This window comes from Amblyomma mixtum, chromosome 3 (genome assembly GCF_055824585.1).
Source record: "Amblyomma mixtum isolate Tamu chromosome 3, ASM5582458v1, whole genome shotgun sequence".
NCBI lineage: Eukaryota > Metazoa > Arthropoda > Arachnida > Ixodida > Ixodidae > Amblyomma > Amblyomma mixtum.
Window position 1 is genome coordinate 103,011,516 of NC_143014.1, and position 26,483 is coordinate 103,037,998.

General features: G+C 50.0%; 1 protein-coding gene across 1 annotated transcript in view; it reads right to left on the reverse strand.

Annotated features, from left to right (window-relative positions):
* LOC149351197 (annulin-like) overlaps positions 1-26,483 on the reverse strand; it is an 80,951-nt gene that overhangs the window by 24,424 nt on the left and 30,044 nt on the right. Inside the window, 1 exon segment of the mRNA XM_089580492.1 lies at positions 2,960-3,178. Coding sequence (XP_089436618.1) covers positions 2,960-3,178 — 219 coding nt within the window.

Here is a 26,483-nt window from a genome sequence, read left to right on the forward strand (position 1 = left end):
AGGTTGTATTCGAATCAGATTTTTGGAGGTCCCTGTGCAATCCTCTTAACACCCCTTTTCAAAATCATCCTGACACTTTCTTTTTTCCGCTCCCTCTCTCCCATTCTGTAATTGCGTCATTGACTCTGAAAATACTTTACAAAGCTCTTCGCAGCCCCTCCCCCTTCCGAAATGTCAGTGAGATATTAGCTACCCCCCTTCAAAAGGCCATCATACTCGCTCTCACGTGAACTATGGAGCCCTACTGCTACATATACAGACGTAGCATCAAATGCACATAAAGAGGTTATAGCGCCCTGCGACGCTACAAAGCGCAGGCGCTGAGATCGGCGTTACCAGCGCGCGCTAGAGGAAAACAAAGATGGACAGCGCGTGCTCGGAGCACACGCCCGGCACGGGCTGTTCGGAACTAGAAGCCTGCCACGCTGGTCATCTTGCTCTGGTGCTCCGCTGCGACCCCGCAAATCTTCAACAGTGGTGACCCGGCGAACCGTGCCCTCCATCCCAGCGGCGTCCTAGCATGGCGTACTGGCAGGACCCAAGTTTCGACCCGCCGCTCCCAGCGTTCCGGCCTGCAGGCGTCGGCGGGTGGTTCGCCCAACTGGAGGCTGCGATGTACCTGAACGCCATTACCATCCAGCCGTTTAAACACGCAGTCCTTTGCGACATCCTCCCGCCCGACCTCCTGCGTCGGCTCACCTACTTTGCCTTCGGCTGCCGGCCATACGATGAGCTGCGTGCAGCCGTCTTGGCTGACTTCGGCGCCTACTATGTTCCGCCGCCGCTCTACGACGCAGCGGACCCGTTTTCGGCGCCGCCAGCCTCTGGCCCTGCACCGGCCTCGCTCGCGCCCACGCAGCCTTCATCAGAACCCGGCCCGCCTCAGCAGCCCCACGCCGCCTCGCCGCCACTCCAGTCCAGCGTCTCCTGCCCGGCTTCTTTAGCACCGACCGCACCAGACGCTACCGCATCGCTTCCGACAGCACACCCTGCTACTCCGGACACGCTAGCAGCACTGTGCGACGACTCCACGGCCCGAAGTCCGCAGTCATTCCCTCAGCAGCTCGTTGAGGTTCCTGGCCCACCGCGGTTTGCCACGTCAGCGAACTCAGCGACAGATGCGCCTCGCGCCACCCTGTTCAGCGCCTCCGGCCATACCGCCTCCCATAAGGACGATACAGCGTCTACGGCACAGCCCGGTGAGCAACTTCTCTCATCTGCAATCGTGCCGCCGTCAGTCGAACTCTTCCTCGACGAGTGCCCCATTCCGCCAACTTCTGTACCGTACTGCGTAGCATCGCTGCCAGCCGAAAGCTCACCTGCCGCCTCATCGCTCATGCCACTAAAGCCGTCAGTCACTGACCTGAGCGATCGTGCTAAGGGCGAAGTGAGATTGCTGGGACCGCAGCATCTGTCAGATACCAGCCCCACTACCCAGGCGGCCACACCGCCTGCCCAAGGGGCCCCACGCCAAGCCCTCAGCACTGTCAACCACTTCTCGGAGTCTGACCCTGGCAGCTCGACACTGTCGCAGCAAGCGTCTGCTTTGGTGCCTGACTTGAGCAACCTTCAGCAACGAATGGTAGAGCTACCCACACCGAGTAGTGCACCAGCTGTGTCTCTTGCTGTCAGCCAGCCGTCTGATGTAGCAGTCTCAGCTGCACGGCCTGTCACTGCCACAACCTTCTTGCAGCCACCCACCGCCGACCATGCCCACACGCGAATCACCACTGGCCAGTCGCTCCGGACTGCCACTCCCGCTTCACCCAAGCACCTGCCATTGAGCTCAGCAACTTCTTCCGGCATCGTCACAGCTGTCGCCGTTATGTCGACGGTCACACCACAGCTGCTGTCAGTCCATGGAGCCGTTTCGGCCGCTCCTGTGCTTGTGACCGCGTACACGGCGCGTCAGATCCCCATGGACATCAGCCGCAACGTTCCAACACCGACGACACTTGTGTCCGCGGGCAGCACTACAGTCGGTGACGGCCCGACCATGGCCTTCCCTGCCCTCATGTCCATTGCCAGCTCGGCACCCTGCATCATTCGCCCGTTGCGCAGCAGCCAGGCTCGTTCACCTGAGCTCGCGCACTCCACCCGACGGCTCTTCCCGGCCCCTGACATGAACTTATACCGGACCCTCCATCGTGTGACCTCCATCTGTGCCCCGTCGGCGCGTATATTTCGCCGTTCGGTCTAGGCGGGGGGCCCTATAGCGCCCTGCGACGCTATAAAGCGCAGGCGCTGAGATCGGCGTTACCAGCGCGCGCTAGAGGAAAATAAGGATGGACAGCGCGTGCTCGGAGCGCACGTCCGGCACGGGCTGTTCGGAACTAGAAGCCTGCCACGCTGATCATCTTGCTCTGGTGCTCCGCTGCGACCCCGCAAATCTTCAACAAGGTCTCAGGTAATCGCAGACTTAATATCAAAGCCCACATTGTCAGAACGTTTAAAATAAAGCGCCAAAACGACAACGACGACGTGGCAATAGAAATACACAGGGCTAGACTGGAAGCACAGCAACGGCACGGTGTGAATACAGATTCTGTCATCAGGGGGTGTCACCAGTAGTCTCTTCCAAATCGCCACATAAATATAAGGTGTATCCTCTGATATACCAGAGCTTAAAAAAAAACGAAACTACGACATGGAAAGGTTTTTTTTTTCTGAAAAACCAGAACACGAATTCTTTGTGAGCCTCATTGGTTGGAGATAACGCACGGTGACACGACTCGACAGCAATATTAAAGAAACGGTTTCTGAAATGCGAAGCACTTTACGAGTTCATTCATAACTTCTGTAACATAGTTCTGAGCACCTGAGAAAACGTGGGAACTGCTCACAAAAAAGTAGCGCTGTCCTCTTCCCGGAGGCGGAAAAGGTGTCGGTCGCCCTTATCTCAGCGCACGAAACAGATGAGGGTGAAAAATAAACGGCAACCCATGAGCTGGTGTTGCACTCTCACCTCTGACGGTGAAGACGAAGGACAGTGCGTCGCGATCCGGGTTGTAGTGGCGACTCAGCTCTAGGGCGACCTTGAACGGGTCTCCCCGGCGCACCACCAGCACCGGGTCGGGCTGCTTGGTCAGCTCATAGTCCTCGGTGCGATGCTGCTGCGCATTCTCGGCCACGCGCAAGTTCACCTCCCGCACCTGCACAATGCTGTCGCCCTTGCCGTCTGGGCAGCGGCGGCAGCGATGGCCGAGCCAGCATGAACACGCTAGGAGTTGTGCAGCACGCACCTTACAGCGTACTGGCACTTTATAGTGGTTTAATATGATGAAAGATTGATTGCCTAATTCGGTTTTGTAGAGGAAGCTACTTCAAAATGTATGTGGCTATCAACAACGGCAACTGCGGTAATACGTTTCTCACTTAAAACGATTGTCTTCACTATCGTCTACAGCATGTGAAAAAGCATGCCCCTAAGGTTCTTTACTGCTCATCCATGAGACACTTCACATTGCTCAAGCACCAAGGTTAAGTACAAAGCAAAAGTTTCTTCATACAGCAGCTCATTTGCTTTGTTGTAAATCAGTTCCACTTCGCAGTTCTCATCCAAGAAAGAACAGCACAAGGATGTTGTACCTACTGAGTTGTTTTTGTTCATTTGTTTCTACACTCGGTCTTTCTCATGATCAGTAAGGCCCGAAAAATCCTTGGTTATTGGACGCGCACGTTTACGCTCATTGTAGACTTGACTGAAATGGCTCCGTTAATCCGAGCCATTTTTTTGTAAATATTAGATGCGTACAGGTTAATGCCAGGTTTGTTTTAAATGACGGTTGCTTACTCAATTTAATGAATCTTTCAGCACAGCGCAACTATTCTGTCATCCATACCGTTCCAGGAAAAAACTTGTCTGCTCTATTTTTGACTTTGTTCGTCCCATCAATCAATGTTAGTTGAATGGGACCCAGACGGCACAAGCGCATTGTCAGTTTTGAGCGGCACTTGTTGTAGTTAGGTTAGTGCACAAGAACTTGTTATGCTTCACTAAGATAATTATTTGTGTTATACCAGCCATAGCAGCCACTGGCCAAGTTACAAATAAATACTTGCGCATTATTTTGACCTACTGCGTAACTTGTGCATGCATGTGCATGCTTGTGCATTACTGTCTTGGCAATTTTTGAAGTTTCAGCAAACGAAGATCAGCGCCTTTCTTTGTATTACAACTCGCTTTCACTTTAAAGAAAAAAATTACCGGTAATTTTTTTCCAGGCATCTTTACGCAGCCCGATCATCAGTGAACAGGCGCTCGTAAGAACACGGCAATGCTCAAGTTTGTCACGGCACCAATGTACGGCGCAGTAAGTCGCGGTCAGTGTGCCTCCACAACCTCTTATCCTCTTAACCCACCTTTCTTTTTGTCAAAAACATGTAAGAAATTTCGTCAGATTCCTCGCTGAAGGCATATATTAATAACGCCGTCTATGTGTGTTTACACGTCAACTTCAAAGTAAAACACTCAACGTTTTTTGCGAAGCGGAAAAAACCCCTGTTCGCCGCAAACGATCCGGTTTCTGGGGGAAAATTTTTTTTGTTTCCGCAATATCACGTTTCGTGTTCTGATTGGGCCACCACTAGAACAGATTTTTATGCTCTGAGCCCACATGCTAACGTTCGGTCATTTCGCGTCTCTTAAATGAGTTGTCTGTCGTGTGTCGTGTAATACGAATAAGGACTGTCTGCTTTATTTCCTCGGGGGTTCAAAGCACGGGCCCTTTCACTGGTTTAATTCATCTAAGTCTGTGCGAAGTGGCCCTTTGTATCTTCCGTGTATCTAGTATTTCAGGGTACATGTTTAGAGTGCGCATGGCAGTAAACTGGAGGTGCTTCTCTTACAGCGCTACTGTTAGTGGCTTACTCCAAGCATGAGCGTCATCGCTGACGTCAGTAATGCAACATGCGCCTCAAATATCATTGAGGATTAATCACTTTGCGCTGAGAATTGTTTATCTGCTGCACTGACTAGCTCTCATGCGCGTTTTATGGACGCAATACGTAGCGTATTCTCTTTGTTTTTCGGCACTGCCACTCCGTGTATACATCATTATGCTCTTAAAGGACTTCGAGACTCTAAGTATCGCTCCTTAGCTGCAATTCAAGGACAAAGAAACTTTTTTTGCTCAATCTCTCGTCGTGATGTACAGGTCCAAGCAATATGATTGAGAACATTCTATTAATATGCTGCTAACGATTGCTCCCCGAGTTGAGTGAGCACTACGCTTGTTTCTTTCCAAGGAGTTTTCTTTCGGACACATGAACCTTTTAACGCACTATCGCTTTAATATTGCTTGTAGCCGCGCAACATACTTGTCCCACAACGCAATCGCATCGCCCACTTATGGCACTTAAGTGCTTGCTATGCAAACCCTGATGTTGTGCGGCAGAGCGTTGTGAAGCACTGCCTTTCGAATCCTAGCCAGGTCTGTTGACAATCTTTACCGCTGGAGCAAATTTTCGTTCATAGTCAGGATCCTAGTTAAAGAGCAATACATTGCACGACAGATAAGGCTTCTGCGATTTTGGTCTGCGTAGAAAGCTATTGTTTAACAAAAATCTGCCTTAACACTTTGCAGTTTGTGATAAAACAGAACCGGAGTGAAAAAAAAATGCGGCAGCCTTCGTCCAGTTTAACTGGCGTTAAAGTGGACAAAGTTACAAACTAGCAGCTGATGAGCTACAGAGGGCGCCGACAGTTTTCAGCTACCGGTCGGAGCACCCACTTGAATCGCTTCTACGCACTTAGAGCCCCCCTGAACGAAAACCAAAACGAATGACAATTAACTTTGACCGCTGGAACTGCGTACGTGGGGCGTTGTGATCAGGTGCATTGCCGAAAACCGACCACTCAAGGCCAATGCGAGGCCGCGCAGACCGCCTTCGCCTTAGGCCATCGCGCACGTGTGTTTGTTGTCATATCGGTGCGTCAGAACGGCCAGACACGCTGTTTCCAAAACAAGCCCCCATTGTGCGCGCACGGAGTGATGTGCCCGTGATGCAGCCGCAGCTGTTCGTGGCAGGCGTGTCTTCTTGCAACCTTTTGGAGAGAGGAAAGACCCATTGTCAGTGAACTCGCGCCACGGGCTGAAAGCACCACGGAACGACATCGCTCCGTGCAATACGAGGCAGCTTTGACTGCCTTGGACAGTATGCGTGCGCCCACGCAGTACGGCTCCGTCTGTGCGTATTATCAGTCAGTTTGGACGTCAATAGGCGAATATCGAGAGCAAAAATAGGAAATACAGGCTCCGCTGACAGCTTCACCATTTTATGTTAGCCGGCTGAGCCGATTCTGCGTGCACTTAAGCAGGCTCGAAGTGAGCCTGCCCGCCTGCCCCCCCCCCCCCCCCCCCCCCCTGCTCCTATGTCTATAAAAAGGTAAATAATAGGAGGGAAAAAGGGGGACAGGATGAACACTTTGGACACTTGGTTTTTTACCTGCTGTCTGACGAGCAGCGCCGTAAAACATTAAACTGTCCGGAGTGTAGCTAACAAGCACGCGCCTACAGCGCCCTGTCATCCAGTGTCCCAATTACGACCATTCATAACTGCGAACCCGCACAGGTGGTTTTCGAAGTACACCCGACGCGGCGTCCAGAACGGGACCGACCATTCCCAGCGGAAAAAAAGGACGACGCGCGTCGTGTGGGCATCATCTCCGCAGCCGTCCATCGGCGACGTGGGAGGTGTGTGTGTGTGTATTACGCGCGAGAGAGGGCAGACAGCGCCGCGTGCGCGCACTTCCCCGCCAGCCAAGGCCGCGCTGTGTCTGCCGGTCGTGAGAGGCCCACTTCTGAGGGCGCACCGGAACTCCCGCAAAGGAGCGCTTCGTTGCGCAATACAGGCTCCCCTCTCCCTGCGTGTCCCCCCAAGGCCGGCAGGGGTCAGCGCTTGCGCCCCAAGCAACAGCGCCGACCCTTTGTCGTCGCCTGCCGCCTTTTGTGGCGGCTGCGATCTGTTCGAGAGCAACGCCGTAAGCTTTCACGAGTCGCGCGGGCAGGGTTAGCAGACATCTCCCCGAGCTTGAACCCGCGCAACGTGCCGGCGATCGAGAAAGGAAAGAAGACCAGCCCAGTCACTCTGCACCGCACCGTTAGCCAACATATAAGCCATATCGGCCTGAGTGTCAGTTCTACTGGCTGAAATTATGTCTTCTGAGCTTTCGTGTTCACGAGTCATTTCGTGTTTTGAGAGCCACAAACCTTTACAGGAGAACCAACTTGATTGAACCACTTATCGGTGGATCGATCGATCAACTGACTGACTGACTGACTGACTGACTGACTGACTGACTGACTGACTGACTGACTGACTGACTGACTGACTGACTGATTGATTGATTGATTGATTGATTGATTGATTGATTGATTGATTGATTGACTCATTCATTCATTCATTCATTCATTCATTCATTCATTCATTGATAGATGGATGAATTTATTCGAACTAATAAATTTTTCCAATTCAGGAGGAAAAAAGTGTTTTAAATGTAATTCACAAGGGTAGAAACTTGGGCGAGTAAATGTGGCCCGCAAGTTTTCATTTTTCAATGTATTCTCAACTCGTTCTCTGTTTTTCCTTTTTCAAAATATACTTGCAAATCTCGATTTATAACTTCGTTCCCTTTCTTTCTTCTCATTTTTTTCAAAATTTTCGTTCACATAACAAGCCTGCCTCTTTTCTTCATCCTCAGTATACATGAGAAAAAAAAAACGCTTTACTGGTTCCGCCATTCGCGTTAACGAACGTTTCCCTATCTGCTCGTTTAAGTCAACAAAACCGCATTGCTCCCAATGGCACGTAGAAAGTTGATAAATGTTTCAAGAGATTAAAATAAGCCAACTGCAAAAACAAGAAGCAAAAACTAAGAAGGTGTCATTGGGAGCACCGAATTCTGTTCAAGACTTCGGCTAATGGCCGGCAAGATATACATAGGTGCTCTCCTTTTCATCCTCTAGAGGTTGGAGGAGGGCGCTTCCCTGGCAAAGCCCTAAGCACGCAATATTCCGGACACCGGAATACTGTTTCGGCGCGATTGTCAAAACATGAGTAACGCCAGGAACATTCCTCTGGTTGAGTAAGGCATGTAGCAGGTGGATGCTATCCGTGCGAAGGCCGTGACTGACTCTTGTAGTGCGTATGTAACGCTAGGAGCCTGACGTTGTGAATTCTGTCGGACAAAACCACTGCTTTGCGCTGTTGCCGTGGGCGTGCTTTGTGCTTTATACTCACAGCGGCAGTCATAGTAAAGAGGTTGTTTAGGGTGCTTCAGTTGGGGATCGGTTCTGTGTAGCGCTAGACATGTTGCAATTCGACTGTTTAAGGTCATGCAGCTTCTTGGAGCGATGTCTTGCAGATGGTTATTGAATACCTTGACAATGAAATACTTTGTGTTAAGTGACTGTATTGCTCACAATCGCAAATGAATTCCTCTAATGCTTCGAGAATTTCTCTAATGCTGAATGGGATGCAAAACAGCTTCGAGGCCCAGGCGGAAAAGCGGCCAGTTGAATGCTTATTTGCTACGACGATGACGTAATCATGGGTCAGCATATGTCTTACCATGCTTTATAGTTGAGAACCGCTAGCATTTATGGGGGTATGAAAGCAAAATGATGAAACAGAGCCCAAAGCCTTATGCTTAGAGGCCAGAAAGTCCCATATGTGGGAGGATGTTCACGACAGATCACTCAGCAGCTGATCACTTGCGGTTTGCCTCTAAACGGCCACGAAGCCCTACACGCGAGCGAAAACACGGTGCCGTTATGCCATGGCCGAGCCGGTAAAGCCCGGGAAATGTTATGACCGGAAGTCGACGCCGGAAGTCTGAGCGCAATGTGTATCGTTCAGGGTCAGTGGTAAGGAGGTTTTGTAAAGGCAGGAATAATGTATACGCAGCTTTATTTTTTTTCTGCGCACGATTGAGGGTTGTGAAACGGGGACATTTTCAAAAGCGACTTCCTCATACTTTTATTTGCCCTTCTGAGGTGACGCATGGCTATAGCACAAATAACACTGCGCATAACCATGACACTCCTGTTACCCCCTCTGCCCCCACTTTTTGGCTTTCTCTGAACACGAGCCATTCCCCCCCCCCCCCCCCCCCCCCTGCCTTGTCCTTCCTTGGAAATGCCCCCCTTCCTTTCTCCTTCCAGTGCCAGCCCCCCCCCCCCCCCCTTTTTTTTCCCTTGTTATCATTTCCCTGTACCACGCTGACTAATCCTTTTATCTGAGTTTTGCAGGTTCACCCAGCGCCTCCCCCCCCCCCCCCCCCCCCCCGTCGCAGCCCCTTCAAAGCCTTTTGTTCATTGCATACCCCCCGGATATAGGTTGTTGCACTATTGCAGCCTAGAGAATGATGATTCACCTCCCTCCCCTTCCTGACACGCATCCCCTCCCACACCACTTTCCTTCCCCACCCCCGGGGCCTTCCTCCTCGGAGCGAAGGCCCTATATAATCCCTGCCGATGATGAACGCTTTGCCCAGACGAAGACAAGTCCCCTTGTCGAAACGTTGGCTCTAGCAAACTGAGGTTTTCCCCTCCCTTGTTCATTTTGTGACTGCGCACACAGGCATGTCATAACGCGCACGCACTAGTGACATGCAGCATGGGGTAGTACAGACTAAACAACAGTAACCTGGAGATCCTTAAAGATAATCTGTAACTGCATAAAAATCGCCCTAACGTAAATAGTGAAACATCATGACGTCGGGAGAAACTAAACAAAAGTGGCGCACACACAAGCGCCGGTTATCAGTCATCTTATTGGTGAAGAAGTACAGACTGTTCCAACTCAGATTTTCCGGGCTTTTAATAATTAAACACGGGCAGTGCACGAAAGATGTGTTCTCACGCGGGCTATACGAGCAGGCGGACACAAAGTTGGAGTGCTATTGTCCCGACAGTCCATATTTAACTAAAATAAAAATCTTAAGCTCCGCCTTAAGGGTATGACGTGAACGCGTTAATGGGTCCTTTCAGCGGCTTGGGGGCCTATTTGTCATTCTCTACTTTCCCTAGACCACGGGGAGTCCTCATGATCACGCCACTCATGGCGCAGTGGCGCAGAGGTGAATCGATGCGCCACTGCCCGCCTGGAGGCTGTCCTAAGCACAGCCACCGGTGGGGCTTATGATAACCGGGCTGCTCTCCCCAAGCACCCTCTCGCGAACGGGGGTCAGTTTGTTCACAATCCGGTGGGCAGGTTGTGATGACGTCACAAGATCACGTGACCTAGCTATAACGCGGGCAACCTGCCTTTTCGCTCGCAACGCCGTCGCCGGATTTTCTGCAGAACGGGAGCCTTAACGCTATCGCGTCCATAAACAAGCGTCTGGCCATTGCAGCGTCTGGCCATTGATTTCTTATAGTAACGCGCGTGTTGCGAGAACTTCGCGTCCAAAGTTTAGAGTCAATCCACGTAATTACGCATGCGAAGCAGCGGCGATCGTCGTGAAACTCCTCCCTATAGTGCGACGCGGTTGTGGAGCAGGGCTTTCCTCATATTAAAATAGCCGAAAGTGAAAAGAAAACAGTTTTAAGCTTCCCTGTCGCGCTGTATACAGCTTCTTCCCAGTCAATCGTAGAGCCTTTACACACATATTAGCGAGAGGAGTGAGCAGTTTTTGACGCACCGGTAGTGCATGTCCAAGCCACTGCCTGCGCTTACAGGCACGAGCTTCCGCGCTCTGTCCAGGCCCCACTTGTCTTGTGTCAGCTAACTGGGCAACAAGAAAGAAGCTAAGCAAATAGTGTATCAGCCAAAGCGGGGCTATAATCGTCCAGAATGTGCTCTCGCGTTCGCAGCGGCCCAAGCGGCTGACGGCAGCAGTTTTTGGGTACGCAGTGGGACAATATCAGCGCCTTCTGAGCACTGCAGGCTGCCTGAAGGCTGTAAGCCGCTGGCAGAACAAACGCCATACGAAAGTCGCGACACCTCAGGAGTTGTTTTGCGCTGATCATCACCGCCTCTCATGCACTATTCCGCGGATGGAGCTAAAAATTTCGATTAGATTTTGGGGTTCTAACGTCCTTAAGCGCCTCAAGGTTTGTAGGCAATATCTTGGAACATGCGCGTGCTGGGAGCATTCTAGCAAAGAAGTGGTCTAGGAATGCGACCGTTTTCGTGTTCACAATATAAACATGCGCGCTAGCAGGAGTGGTTAACAAGCTTATTGTCTGATTTTAATTAACTATGAAGTTGGTGACCACAATTGGTTGGTGACCAACCTCTTCAGCACTCGCAGCGGCCCTGCCTAGCCGCACCCATGCCACTGCGCGTGCGCAGGAGGTGTCCAATAAACCGGTACGTGTCTCTGCGAATACGCCTCTGGTATGCTTAAACGTCTAATGTGATTTCAGAATTCTTCCCGACTGCAGTGCGTTATGTTCTCCGGGATTCAACGGCCACTGTAACTAGACGCCAAGGGACAGCGCCACGCGGTCAGGTAAACTATACCTCCTTTCTTACGCTTCAGCCTTGGCTGGCGTTGAAGAGGGCGATTCCATCTACGTTGTTTGTTGCTGGCAGTATTATATGTAAAGACAATCATAGGCATGCGCACAGGCGGGGCAGGGTGTGCGGCCTCCCCCCTCCCAATAATTTAAGGGGGAGGGGGGGGGGGGGGTCCAGTCTTAACCATACATTTACTCTGTTGGATCTGTCCCGTCATTGTTTATAGTGAAGTGTAATGCCCATGCAGCTTTTTGAGGATACTGGCGGCCGAGGACCCGTGATATGTCGTGTTCCAAGAACTGTTTACTTGCCTTGTCGAGTTAAAGCAACTTTTCCAGGTTTTTTTTTTTTTTTTGCAGCTAACAAAACACAAATGTTGTATCGCATATTTTTGTGGTTAAAAGAGAATGAAAATTCCTTCGGAATCGCCTTGTTACACTGATGCTTCAGTGGTGCAGCAACTGCCTTCCTGTGTCGATGTTACACATGAAAGTAAAAACTACTGCCGAATATTTTGTATATTCTGCAATTTCCTAACAATGAAATAAATGTTTTATAACCATTCCTCATCTTTGCGTGGCATTTTGACCGCAGGGGCCTCGATGGGAGAGGAGTTGGGGGAGGGGGGTCGCTGCGATGAAACTTGACGGCCCCTAATGGAGAACCCTGCGCATGCCTATGAAGGCAATAGCACAGCGAACAAGACTAAGGCACACTAGCTATTGCGGTTCAAAGTTCAAAGTCAAGGAAGGAAGACGGTTTCTTTGGCTCGCGTGTGTTCGTACATATCATATGCAGTGTACAGAGCAAAATGAAAATGGGGAGAGCCACTGAGCGTAGAACACAAACGCCCGCAGAATGGTCAGAGTCCTGCGTGCACGCTGTCATATACACTCAGACTGCTCTGCGCCGCAATAGAAAATCGAATGATCGGGGAACTGATGTGGGCTAGGTTAACTTGCCCGCATGCGTAGAAATTCAATTTTCGCGCATATCAAAAGTAGCCAGGTTTACTGTGCGCATTTTTTAAAAGGTAATTTCGAGAGGTCGCGTGATAATTAAAGACACGTTTCCTGAATCACGAAAAATCTCCTTTTGGACCGATTTTTCCCTGTCGCAAAAGCGCAGTATAGTTTTTCTTTTCCGACAAGGAAGACAGCTTCTCGTACAAGCTACGTGTACAAGAAAAGTTCAAAATGGTTACTGCGCGTCGTCTATCAACCAAAGATTGCAAGTTTCGCGTCTTACGTGAAGTGCGTTTTTGCTTCGCCGCATACATTATCCATTAATGCAGCCAATCACTTTTTAGGGGTTAATATGGGTATTATGTTGCAAGTAATAGGTAACTTTATTGTCCGACAGATACAAGATTGGCTTCAGTGTCTCCGATATACGGGCATCGAGCATGTAAGTTCGCCTAAACTCAGGAAATGGTTGCCAGTTATTCGCTGTTTAGGAAATTGCTTAAAGAAGGACACTCGATTATTTTTCAACTTTGAGCAATAAAGGTTGAAAATGCGTTCAATAAGGCTCTGCAAAGAGTCTTGTTCGTTAGGTCTGCGTAGTAAAGGCGGAAAAAGAGCCGCTGGCTGTGGATACAAAACTCTAGAAACTTTCAAGTTAACAACGTCAGTACCGACGATGATCTCTAAAATAAATGACAGATATGAGAACGGCGACAAAGAAAAATATGAGCCCATTTTTGTCTAGTGTAGTAGGATTCGCCCCAGGAGCTTTGCTTTCGTGCTGCCTGTTTGCAGAAACAAAAGTGAGAGGTCAGGTGACACTGCGGTTGCGGCAGGCGACAACGACCGACGCCGACACGCGCACGTGGTGATGGAAGACGATCCGGCTGGGATCGCTATGCATGACAGCACAAACGTGTGCTGTTTACACGATGTCGCGGAGACGCGTTCGTCACCGACCTAATCGACGTTTTAGTTTCGTTGAGCGTCACATGATGCTTGTGCTTTTCGTCGTTTATTTAGCGTTGTCTCGGTATGACGTAGAGAGAGGCGAAGCAGACAAAAACTGGCAAAGAAAGCGTGGCAATGAAAGGATTTTTTTGCAGCGCTGACAACTCAGAGACAAGACCACTCTACCAAAGGCTCTTTTCTGGGGATGTACGAATATTCGAGAATTTCAAATAGCGAATGGAGTATGCTCCCATTCGATTATTCGAAGGAATCAAATAAGGTAGGTTCAAAATTATTCGAAACGAATGGAATATATTCTAAACATTTTGAATACTTTCAGAATAATAATTAGGCCCGCCGTATTTATCACCAGCGGCTGTTCCAAAAACGGCACCCACACCGGCTTCGCGTACCATCCTGTCACGATCAGTATGCGTGGGATGGTAGCATGAAGGGTTCAGCGCCGGGGGGAGTGTTCAAAATGCTTCCATATGGCCTCTAGCATTGGGCGATGTGGCATGGCTCAGAAAAGTTTAGCAAACTCTGCTTTGATGCCCGATCTCGGAGCCCCTGGCTCATAAGCAGCTGTCGTCCACTCTATAGTTTCTCTTTCTTCAACAAGAGCAATATGTACTTGTCCTACGCGTATCACTTGACGGCCTTGGAGTTAATATGCTGACTTCGCGTTGCGACCCCTTAAAGGAGATTAGTGATTAGTGTTGCGCCTTTTAATCTTAGCACCGTACCACAGCGCCTTCGCCGGCGCTTCAGTGTTTCGCACGATTGCTCGTTTTGTACGAATATTCACACAATTTGCTAATAACTCCACAAATGTTCGATTAGGTTCTATTAATTATCGATTCGTATTCGATTTGGTTTGGAAAAAGTACTATTCGTGTACCCGCGCACTCTTTTCCCGTTAATGGTTTGATGGACAATGCAGTGACATCTTATACGAGACATCACACGAAACCATAGTGTTTGCGATACCGTTACCGAGTGTTATAGCAAAGCGACGTCAAATGTGGGAGTTATCCTCTTCGCAGGCAGCTTTTGACTGCAACAATGCGAACAGCCGGGTAAGGGAAGCGCAGTGGTGAGGTCTTACTGCGCACAATATAGCCAATATGATTTTGGCTGATCTGACCGAGAGTGATTACGCTTCCAGGGGAAATTATTCTTGCTGCTGGTAAACTGCACTCTGCTTTCAGAACTCTGCCTTTTTACGGTGCTTTATCAAAATTTCTTGCTGGAATATCGACTTTCACTTCTGTGTGTCTAAGATTCACCAAAACATGAAGCCTTGAAGTGTTTTCATGATATACGTACTTCGACCTACAGGTATACCGGATCCTTCTCGTTCAAAGGAGCTGTCTTATTCAAGAACTTTCGATTAGGGGCCAATTAGTACGGCATGGTACGATCTATCGTAATGTCTTAGGTGTCGCAGAGAATGTCAGTCACTGTGTCAAGACGCATACCTTGCAAGGTAAGCTGTGTGCCGTAATTCCAGAATGCCATTATACGCCAAAATTCTGCACATTGCCGCGAGAATATATTCCCTTTAAATTTACCAGAAAGCATCTGTGCAAGCTGATCCGTCAAGGGAACTCTCGGTTGTTAGTAAGGTAGGTCGCCTTCATCGCAAATGTTTGTGAAAGTTAGACCTGCATTTTTAAAAAGTCACATATATGACGCAACAAAATGCAATGAAATCTTTCTTCAAGAACAAGCAGCCTTAAAACAGAGTTGTAGCAACGGATTACACTGCTTTCCCGAATTCAATACCCGTATTTTAACTATCTCTTATGAGTAGTACGCAAAGGCGATGGAACCGGTAGTTGTCAGCAGGTTGTGATAAAGACACTGTACGTCAAGGTGCACACACGACGGTTGACGACAGCCAAGGGGCCTGTCAATATGGACTGTTTCAAAAGGACCTCTCTGAACTGAATCCATCGTTTGATCCCGTTTCCAGCGGCTTCCGCAACACAGCTATGCTTCAGTGAACACGAAATATGAGCGGTTCTTACCTGATGGGTGCTTCGGCTATCATCTCGGCTGTCTATTGTCCGTTACACATGTGTCGTTCAGTCATACTGATCAATTCGCGCTAAAAGGACAGAAAACACAAACGGACGAAGCGCGTTTAGCGCGAATTGATCAGTATGAAGCACCAACTAGCCCCCGCTTTTGCATTGCGTTCAGTCATAAACCCGGCTTGCGTACGAATAACTTTGTAGAGTATAAGTCTAGGTCTTGATTTTCGTGTGCGCTAAAGTGAAGAGCATTGCACCTGAGCTATCTCAAGCAGAGGTCGGCGTACGTATTGGCAACTGCTTAATTAAAACTGCCAAGATCGAATTTTCGCTATACAGCAGCCTCTTCTAAGGGCAGTCACTGAACCATACGGAGGTTGCGGCGATTGAATGATGTCCACGTAGCGGACGACCTTAGTACATGAAGCGTAACAACCTGCAGGTACACTACACGGCCCATCCGGTCGCCTATAGCGGGGGCGGCGCGCACAAAGACGCCCCTTGAAGAGCGCCGAACATACGATACGCGGATGCCGGTCGAGACAGGCGGCGTCCACGGCCTTCCTGCTGTGTGCGTGCCCCGAGCAGAGCACTCACGGAACTGGCCGTTACGGAGCAGTGCATCGGACGAAGTCCAGGTGCCGGCCAGCGCAAAATAGCAGCGCCGCAGCGGGCCTTTTAAAGCTCCTTTCCCCGCGCGCTGCTCGTCTTACACGGGGCCTTCGGGGCATCGTCCAGGAGCACGCCTCGTAGAGCTGAATACGCTCCGCCTTTTCTCTGCTTGTGCGCGAAACTATGCGGCCGCAATGCCAAACACAACAACTCACTTTGCAGAGCACGCTTCGAAAGCGCTTGACTCAGAACACTCGTGAAAACCCCCACGTATGTAATAACGAAATTGGGTTCAGTGTATCAGCTTCCTTTTAGTGAAAGGGAGAAGGAGGGTTGAGATTGCACTTAAAAAGGCTGGGGACTAGAAAAAAAAAATGAGCTTCGACCACAGAAAGGAAGCACTTCACTAGTCCGTTCTTAGTATGCGCGATTCTCACTGCCAGGCTATTTGTCCCGAGTCGCAAGAACACGAGGCGACACAGCTGTGACCTGGTGCCTCCTAAGACAACATGGGCGATCTTTCCACAGTCGCCGACGCTAGCTGAGCTGGTGTCCAGCCTTACTTTCGTTGCGCGATCAGTCTCGAAGTGATGCAAGAAAAACAATCGCTGGCGGTTCGGAAATAGCCCGGCGAGTCGACCGTCTGGCCGTCGCTAGGGTAAATACTGAGTTTATGGCGCAGAGTTGAGTGAACCGTACACAGGAACAGTACCCCGCGTTCCGGAAAATGTTCAAAATGATTTTGGCTCGAATGAACGCCATACACTTTTTTACGTTGCTTCCAACGAGTTGTAAGTATAACGGTTTGGAAGAATGCAGATCTTACTTCGCTGGCAGTCATAATGTATGTACTGAAGTGTGTATGTCGCTTCCGCACGTGTGAATAGTGAAATGCATGCGTTCTTATAAGGAACACTCAAACGCAACTACATTCTGAACCTGAAATCAATGACCAGAACTTAACTGTGTGAAAAAAGGGAAAGGCTACGGGGCCTACTCAAATCTGCCGCCCGACTTCGAGCTTTTCTAGCAACCTGTCGTCGTGTACCTGCGTTGTGAAGTCGCCGTGTTAACAGTGAAGCCTGTAAGTCTTCTCTATCCCACTGTCCTGTTTGTTCTCGCAGTTATCAAATGGACTAATTCCTAATGACCGGGAGATAGCCTAGATAAAACCTATACTCAAATCAGGTGACCGTTATTCCAAACTATCGGCCCATCTCATTAACCAGCACATTCTGTAAACTCCTTGAGCATGTCCTTCACAGCCAAGTCATTAATTACCTCCAGTATCATAACATATTCAACCATCAGCATGACTTCCGCATAGGTTTTTCATCTGACACTCAATTCGCTGGCTTTGCTAATGGTTTACATTCATCACTTGACAGGCTTTTGGGTTGACGCAGTATTTCTGAAATTTTCAAAAGCATTCGACCGGGTCCTCCATCACAGACTTCTACTGAAACTAGCATAGCTTACCATTCACCGTAACGTACTCGCATGGATTAATTAAAACTTTCTGCCATCCAGAGTTCAGTTCACCTCAGTTTATTGATCGAGAGAAAGTTCTTGATTTTGAGAGGAAGGCACAAGGCCACTGTGAGGATCATTCATCTGTTCATTTCATAGCTGGCGTACCCCTTGGAAGCGTGCTCAATCCTTTGTTTTTCCTAATTTATAGTAATGACTTGCCCAAATGAGTAAAATCGCGAGTTCGGCTTCTTGCTGTTTGCGTAATTTACCTTAACATTAGGACTGGTACTGCCCGCCATTCACTACAGTGTGACTTGGACGCAGTAATCTCTTGGTGCTCATCCTGGTTTATGGCCTTAAACGTTTCTAAAACAAAACATGCATTTCACTCGTCGTTCATATCGTATTCAACCACTTACATTCTTAATAACAATGCTGCAGAACTAACGACTTCATATGTGCCTTCATAAGCACCTTCAGTTTGACTTAACATGGATTCGCCATATTGACATCATCCTAGCGGCTGCTAATCGCCCACTTGGCTTTCTGAAACGCAACCTAAAATAATGCCGCTATCCAAGTAAAAACAAAAAAAGCCTATACCACTTTTATCCGCCCTAAAATAAAATATGCCGTGGCCATTTGGGACCTTTATCAAGTCTACGTAATCACTAACATCGAATCTTTACAAAGTCATGCTGCTCGATCTATCTTTTTAGACGACTCGCATTTCAGAAGCGTCTCAGCATTAAAAAATCGTGCCCAGTGGGAAAAGATATAGATTCTTTACGTCTGTCATAGATTCTTTACGTCCGGAAGTCATACCTAATCTATAAGGGGGGCAGCAGTCGGGAGCTATAGGCTGATTCCGGCCACATGCAGTTTTTTCGGGCGCAGCAAAATGTCGACCATTTTTGCATCGTGCCTTCATTTAAAAGCAGCTGCTGTGGCCCGCCACTTTGACTTCAGCGACAGGACGTCACAGCCGTTGGGACATCACAGCGGGTGATGAGCATGCAGCCACAATATGTTGGTAAGCTACGTGCCACTTACGCGTATTGTGCCATTTGCCACCTGGCAACAATGTTCTACGGAGCAAGCTCAGAGTTGCACGGTTGAACGTGCAATTGCTATGCGGCTATTAAAGCAAGTCCCAAAAATAATTTTGTCAGCACTTGCCTCAGGCCTACTTAACACATTTTGAGACAATTATTAGAACGTTTTGAAAAAAAAAATGTGACGATATTTAAGAGCCCCACACTGAGCAGAGGCTGGAGCGGAGGAACAACCTGGCGCATGTCTTCAACTTTCGTGTCTTCTGCCATGTATTATGGTTCCGTCAAATATGTATTCTCAACAAGAAGAGGCCGGATTCTCGATTAAAACAAAACGATTTGTTTAAACTTAGCCGGATACACGAATAAAACGAATTGGTTCATTAAACCTCAAGCATTAAGTCGTACGGAGGTTCGGCGGATGTCCAGAGCGCGGGATGACGTTGCTGACGCATCTAGTTCCATCAGCGTTCTCTCGCTCGTCTCTCTCGAAATGGGCCTCGCTGAAAGCATAGTGTTTTCGCAACGCGCCGGTCGGCGGATCATATTCCGGCGCTCTTTTCGGAAAGTTCTCGTTCGTTTCCCGTGTGATGCCGAGACTCGAGGAGATTAAGAGGCTCACAGTCCGAATGCGGGCTCGGGCATGCCTCGTGAGCGCCTGGTTTATGTGTGCAGGAGCGTCGAGTACCCTCCCTGTGCCACGGAGTCCGCGTGTCCCTGGGTCATGGCAGGCAGAATGAATATGCAGCCGATCCCCAGTGGCGTAGCTCGAACTTCGGAGCCCTCGTGTTTAGGCAGCCCGAAGATCGACCGCTCCTCTTCCATGCGTTGTTCCGCTCGGCGCTCATCGCGTGGTCGGGGTAGTGAATCGGATGCGGGACGTCTCGTGATCGCTGCGCAGGTGCGTTAAGTGTCCTAGGCTCGTGTTGGGTCCGCGTGTCTTGTGAGTGACAGGATTGCTGACAGTATCGTCACCAACTCGCCCAGTGTCCACTCCAAACCTTCCTGAAAACCCCGATGACTTCCCAGACCCGATAGCCACAAGGAACAAATGTTACGCACCAACCTTATTCCCGAGTTTACTGCGAAATCTTCTAATCTTTTAATAACCATACTCAAGTTGTTTGGTTTTGGTTTTATGGGGGTTTCACGTCCCAAAGCGACTCAGGCTATGAGGGACGCCGTAGTGACGGGCTCCGGAAATTTCGATCACCTGGGGTTTCTTTAACGTGCACTGACATCGCACAGTACACGAGCCTCTAGAATTTCGCCTCCATCGAAATTCGGCCGCCGCGGCCAGGATCGAACCCGCGGCTCTCGGGTCAGCAGTCGAGTGCCATAACCACTGAGCCACCGCGGCGGCCATACTCAAGTTGTACTTGAAAGGGAAGGTGGAAGTGGACGGCGCAACAAATTTTCCCGTGGAGCACCGGGCGGCTTCCGACAATGGCCCCTGGATTTCAGGAAAGGCGAGAGCTTCATTGTCCCGCTGTGGCCTCCCTAGCGCTGTGTACGCTCTTGGCAAGCGCCCCATCCCAGGGCGCCATCGCCGGCGTTCACAGTCACGCTCTCCGCGCCACATTCCGAAGAGTTCGCTACATGGCATCACAGTTCATCGTCGACCACTGTCGCGAAGGCTACGACGCACTCTCCGACGCCCTCGTCGTCCGGAGGCGCGATATGCGAGCGGGCGGCGGTGATGCATGGCAGGCGCGGGAAATGCGGACGATTCAGGCGGGAACAATGCGCGCCCCTTCTGCTACCGCGCGGCGGAAGGCGAGAGGACCACCTCCGCCTGGGCGTCGACTGAGCGCCGGGCCCACGCGCCTCATTCCGACCACCGGCCCACGTGGTCCCCTCCACTGCCGCAAGATCGCGCGCTCGCTGGCTGGTGTTTACCATTGCTGCCGTCGCAATGTGTCGTTTTAGCGGGCTCGACGCATACTTTCACTTAGTGAACGACGAGGAATTTTTGAGGAAAGGGGCATCGCCGGCAGGGTGGCGTGAACTGAAAAAGGGTATTCCTACCTGTGATCGCCTTCGAGATCGCCTTTGTCATCTTTGTTATTTCGTCGGCATCGTCTTTATCACCTAGAACCGCTTTCGTGGCAAGCGTACTCAGTTTGCACGTGTTATTCTCCGCCATTTCTGCTACTTTTTCACCTGTCTGACCCGCTGTGTTTTAGTGCGCTAACATTAAGTGCCTAGCAAGCGAAAAAGCAGTCTTTTCTGGGGATGAAGCTTCGGAGCTCAAATAAACTAAGATAAAGCACTTCAACGCCGCGATTGGGTTTCCATCCCGGGGCGGCGGAAACAGGTCCGCTGTATTGGCCACTGCATTAGACCACTGCGCCATCACCGCGATGCGACTCGGGCACGCCCACTTCCCGACTATAGCCGGAGCAAAACATCCCGCATGCTAAACTGAAAGCCTCCCGCGCTGTGCTTTGCACGTCGTCTTCATCAACTTCCATTAGTGCGCAATGGATCCAAAAATCAACACCGAAGTGAAAAACGAGGTGCTTGCGCACCGAATACGCATTCGGACTAAGTACACCCCCCGTCAAAAGTATACGGCCTAAGGGGTTTGCTTGTGAGCCCTGCTGTATGCCTCGTTACGCATCCTCAGCGACCGTAACCTCTCAAAAGAGGAATATGACTTTGCGTTCTCAATCCTCCCAAGCTTTAGAGTGCTAGACGGGCTAGGGAGCCCTGCTAAACAGCTTAGAAGCAAACCCCTTGAACTGTATACTTATGACGGGAGATGTACCTCGCCAGCGAAAAGCAGTCTTGTCTGTGGATTAATTAACAGGAGAGCCACCTGCCACAGTTTACAGGTGGCAAAATATAGAGAGAAATCTACCCTTTCATCTTTTAGGGGAGATGTGGGAGAGACAAAAGACTCAGTTATTTAAAAAAAAACGGTTATAACGAAAGGCTTGGATATAACGAAAGCCTTTGATGTGCTTCTCAATACTACTTTAGCAGAGCCGAAGGGGCGCATGCTTTCGCATTGCCTCCGCATAAATAAAATTGATCGCCCTAAACTTAACCCCCGGCATCACAATCGCCAAGATTAACGAAGATACACAAAGATAACCAAAGTAAATGTGCTAGCGCGCCTACGTCACATTAAGTTTAACCAAGTAAATCGGGGATAATTTTTTTTTCTGTTGGCGCATTTGCTGAAACGTAACGGCGACACAAGCATGAACTGGAAGGAGCCACTGCCCTAAGTGCGGAAACGTGAGAGGGCAAAGGGGAATAAAATGGATAAGTTTTCGCCAGGGAGTAATGAACTGCATTATTGCCACCTCCTCCATCACTGTGCACTTGAATGATTTGTTGTATGCAAAAAATTAATAAACAAATAATACTTTTCTGCGTAACCATGAAGTAGAATCGTCTTAGGCACATTGTCTTTTCCTATTCGTGTATATTTCGCTCCGTTAATGTTGCTCTCTTACAAGGGAACTTGTATAGTGCACCTGAAGTGACGAATAAGTTCTTACTCAAAGCCATGACTTTGTGTAACGACATCACTTGAGCACAACCCATCTTGCATTTTCAGCAGTCTGACCGAGATGCGCGTGCGCATCCTCATCGCGACTACAGTGGGATACAACTCAAGATCGAAGCAGCAGATGCCCTTCAAAGGGGGCCCCTCCAGTCATTGGCACCGACCGATTTTAATGACGCCGCGTTTAATCCAATTGCGCCACGATTGTTCCCCATTCATATGCGACCCCCTGCGATTTCACGCTAGCCGCCCCAAGCGAATCAGTCAAGGGGGAGATTCGGTGGGCACCATTGGCTGCAGAGGCTCCTTTGAGGGGCATTTGCCGCTTTGTTCAAGAGACGTATTCAACTACACCTGCTGCATTCGAGCTGATTCGGCAGAAAAGTTGTAGTCCGATTCGCCTCTTCCGAATCCGACTTCAGGCAAAATCATGGACAAACTCGTAGATAATGCACCCATATGTCGGGGGCCCGCAGCGCCCCTTTAACGAAAAACCGAGCAAGGAAAGTCAAACAAACGAACGGTAGTAGCAGGACAGAAGAGAAGGAAAAAAACAAGAGCATTACCATGTTTACATCACCACCACGTCTAAATTAGCCCATTAAAGTAATACAGTTGCAATTAGCAACTTACACATTGCATTCTTAGACATTGATAAGATTGATCTTTGGGAGATAACAGCTACGTATTCCAAGGCGTATTCTTTCCATTCTTTGCGAGGGTTCAAAGCGGGGGAAACTCTTCAAAATTTTCTATTCAAAATGTCTGGACAAGGAACCTCGAGGAGCAGCCCTTGAGCGCGTACTGCATTAAAAGGATGCCTAAATTCGGATGTTAAGCACTGCTGCTGCGCTACGTGCCAATCGCTTCGACCGCATTATGATTGCAGCGTCACCAGGAGAGGCCGATTTTTGTGACCTTAGGTAGTCACCCTGTAAACAGCTGTACCGTCCTCATTTTTTTTTTTTTTTCAGAAATGAGGGTTACTAATTAAAGATGAGGCGGTTGAGCTCACAGCGCGGAGGTTGGAAAACAGCCGTTCGCATAACCATATGGCTGCATAACCATAGGGCCGACAGAAAGGCTTCGGCGCAATCAAAAAATACGAACTACGAAGGTTCAGCTTAAGAGCAGGCACCAAATGCAGGCACGATCCCTGGCTTCCCAAAGCACTTAACTTCTCTATGCGCTTGGCGCCTGCTACCTTTACATGAAACGAACATCACACTCAGAGGTAGCCTCCCTTTACATGTATATTCTATGACTTTCTCATTAGGTACTGAAAAGTATCTCGCACGGGCCTTTTTCACCAAGGACCGAATGACCGAATACAACGAAATAACCAAGGCGTTCCGCCTAGCTCGCAGAACCCTTCCACCCCCTTGCTCGGGGCTCAGTCGAGAGCAAGCCGTTAGACAGCTACAAACGGGCTCACTTCCCAGCCCGTCGCTGTTGCACAGAATGTATCCCGAGACGCACCCGACAGACAAATGCAGAGTCTGCCGAACGGAGACGGCCGGCTTCGAACACATTCTGTGGAATTGCAGCAAGTACCAGGAAGAAGCTAAGTCTGGGAGGATCCCGCCGCGACTGGAAGCAGCCGCAGGGAGCGAGAAACAAAAGGAAGAACTTTGGGCCGTCCAGCAGGTCATCGAGGCGCTGGCCCGGCAGGGGCCCAGCGAGCCGGCAACGGCGAGCGGGGACCCAGGCCGTGCGGCCGGCGCCCAGAGGACGACGTAGGCCCCGTCCTGAGCGCGCGCGCGCGAGCGCGCGTTCTACTGCAGGCCCCAAATAAACGTTTTAACAATCCAATCGCAAGGCCTTGGTGATTTCTCAGGAAACAAAACGAGAAACTAGTTTAAAAACGCTACTGAGAGCGTGGTAAAACGGCGGAACTTTCAAACTAAACTAAAACCAGTAAGCAAGGTCAAAATCTACTACTCCAGTAGCCGCTGTTAGCCTTTCTGCTGAGACTATATCGGCGCCGCTTGCGCCATCACCATTCAGTCTCTGTTTTCTTGCAAGAAAAAATCGCTGAATTAAGTACTGTCACTGTCATTTCTTGCTGTTTTCATAAGAAAAAGTTCAAGGGGTTTGGGTGAACGTATTTGTGGGGCATTCGATCCGGCTACATCAGATGCGCACCTATATGCGAAGAATTGGGTGCCTCTGCGACTAAAATACGTTTCCTCTTCCTTTACTCGTGTCGAGCCAGTAAAGAAAACAGGTCATGACACCCATAAAGCATGGCGCGCCCCTAAGGGCCAGGGACGCGTATGCGCAGCTTCCCAGCCGGCGCTCCAAGGCGAGAAAGGCGGCGTTTCCGAGGAATTTCCCGCGCAGAATGCGCCGGAATCCCGTACGGTGTGCACAGGGGGTAAGGACAGAAGAGATGGGGCAACCTCACACACAAGCACGACGTTACGCAACCGATCCACCACCTGCCGCCGCGCACGCGTTGAGACGACCTCTCAGTTTCACGAAAGACCCAGCGCCTACAGCACGCGCGCACCACTCTCGCTCTCTTGATTCGGAAAGAGCCGACCAGTCTCCGCCCTTTCGGCGGAAAAAGCGGAGACATGTCGTTCGCTTCGAGCACGGCTCTTGTGCAAACAGCCTCTGCACCCTCCTGAAAAAAGCAGAAAAACTGCCATAGACGGTTTAGGAGAATCAAGAGGACACGAGATCCTGGCAAAGAGCGCGAGCTCTGCCTGGTGGGCCGCTCTAAGAAGTGCGAGTGTCCCCTGCAGCTGCAAGCAACTCGGCAGACGGCGATCCCCCGACTTCCGGCGCCTGTTTCTCAATGGCGAGCAGCCCGCGGCGGAAAAGTCCAAACACTGCCAAAGCACTTTCACGCCCGTATTTCACTGAAGGTTCGCGCCGCCCACGCGGGGACCGTCGGAAGCCGCCGTGCGGCTCGAACACGGCGGCAGCGCCAGGAAGCGCGAGGAATTGCGGCACGCGCGGGCCGACGTGGGCGCCGGCGCGCGCGCAAAACCTCGCGCGCCTCCTCCGTTCGCGCGGTGGGCGAGGCCGACGCGCGACGCACGAGCGGCGGCGGCAAGCCGCGTCATCCGCGTGTCCCACACGGGTGATTAGGCAGCGGCGATTGCGGCCGGGGCCGAGCGAGCCGAACTGCGGCCGACAGCGCTCCGGACAAGCGCGTCCGTTCGCTCTCAAAGGATGTCTCTTTGGGAGAAGTGCACGATGAGAGACGAGAGTTGCTCAGAATCGCCTAGAAGGGAAAGAGGTGCTGTGGTCGTTTATCTGCGACAAAAATACAGTCAAACCTCGTTACAACGAAGTTGAAAGGGCAAGGCGCTAACTTCGTTATATCCGTAGCTTCGTTATAGCCAGTATTATGAGAACAAAAAATAACTGCGCAAAAGGACGGGACAAGAGAAAGAGAACCACACGGGAGTTATTTTTTGTTCTCATAATGTCATACCAACTAGCCCCTCACCGCACTCTTCTAGATTTTATAGCCAGTGTTGACCAATCTTCGTCATTCTTCGTTATATCCATTATTTCGTTACAAACCGCTTCGTTATAACAAGGATCAACGGTAGCGGCAAGTGTCAACTCTGTATTCGGCTTGGCTAGAGATTGGGCGAAACCGTGGGTTCCGTCAGAGAGCATGGTAACCTTAATCGTGGCGCAGCTACAACTCCGCAAACGAAATCCACGTTTTCGACCAAAAACTAGTCAAGGAAATGCGAAGTTTACATATCCCGTCCTTCTCGTGGTGAAATAAACGCCTTCAAAAAAAACTCGCATATCTCTATTGTCTCTAGGAAGTTTTGAGAAACTTTATGGTGGGAGTCTGGGCAACTCGAATGTAAGTTGTCAAGCTGACGTTCACTGATGAAAAACGATTATTGCGGCAGTTTCTATACAAAGTAAAATCCAAAGGCAGCCACACAACGGCGGAGCATGACATGACCAAAGCGGACAAGTTGGCATCCCTCATAACTCGAACAAACATTATCTTTCTCATTTTTCGTGATAACCTGATGCTTTGTTTTATTGTGCATGCCATATTAAAACAACGTCCGTAACATGCCATGTCTTTCTTATATAAACATCAAGAGCCCGTCCCTTCACCATGACTCACTCAATTATCATTACTATGAAGACTTCGCCATGCGATCGAAGATAAGGATTGATAGCCGTTGAGGTGTACGCTTTCGCCGCGAGGCTATTACGGCAACGCTCAAATACGCAAGACAAACGGCACCTGGACTGTTCCCAAGGCAAAGCGTGAGAGGTTTCCCCGCCACACGGAACATCACGTACCCACTGTCAATATTCGGCACGGATTTCCCGCAGACGGGCAGCAGCGCGCGGTAGGGCTGGAACAAAGGACGTGCCGCTCCCAACACGCATAAACAACGGCACGAGC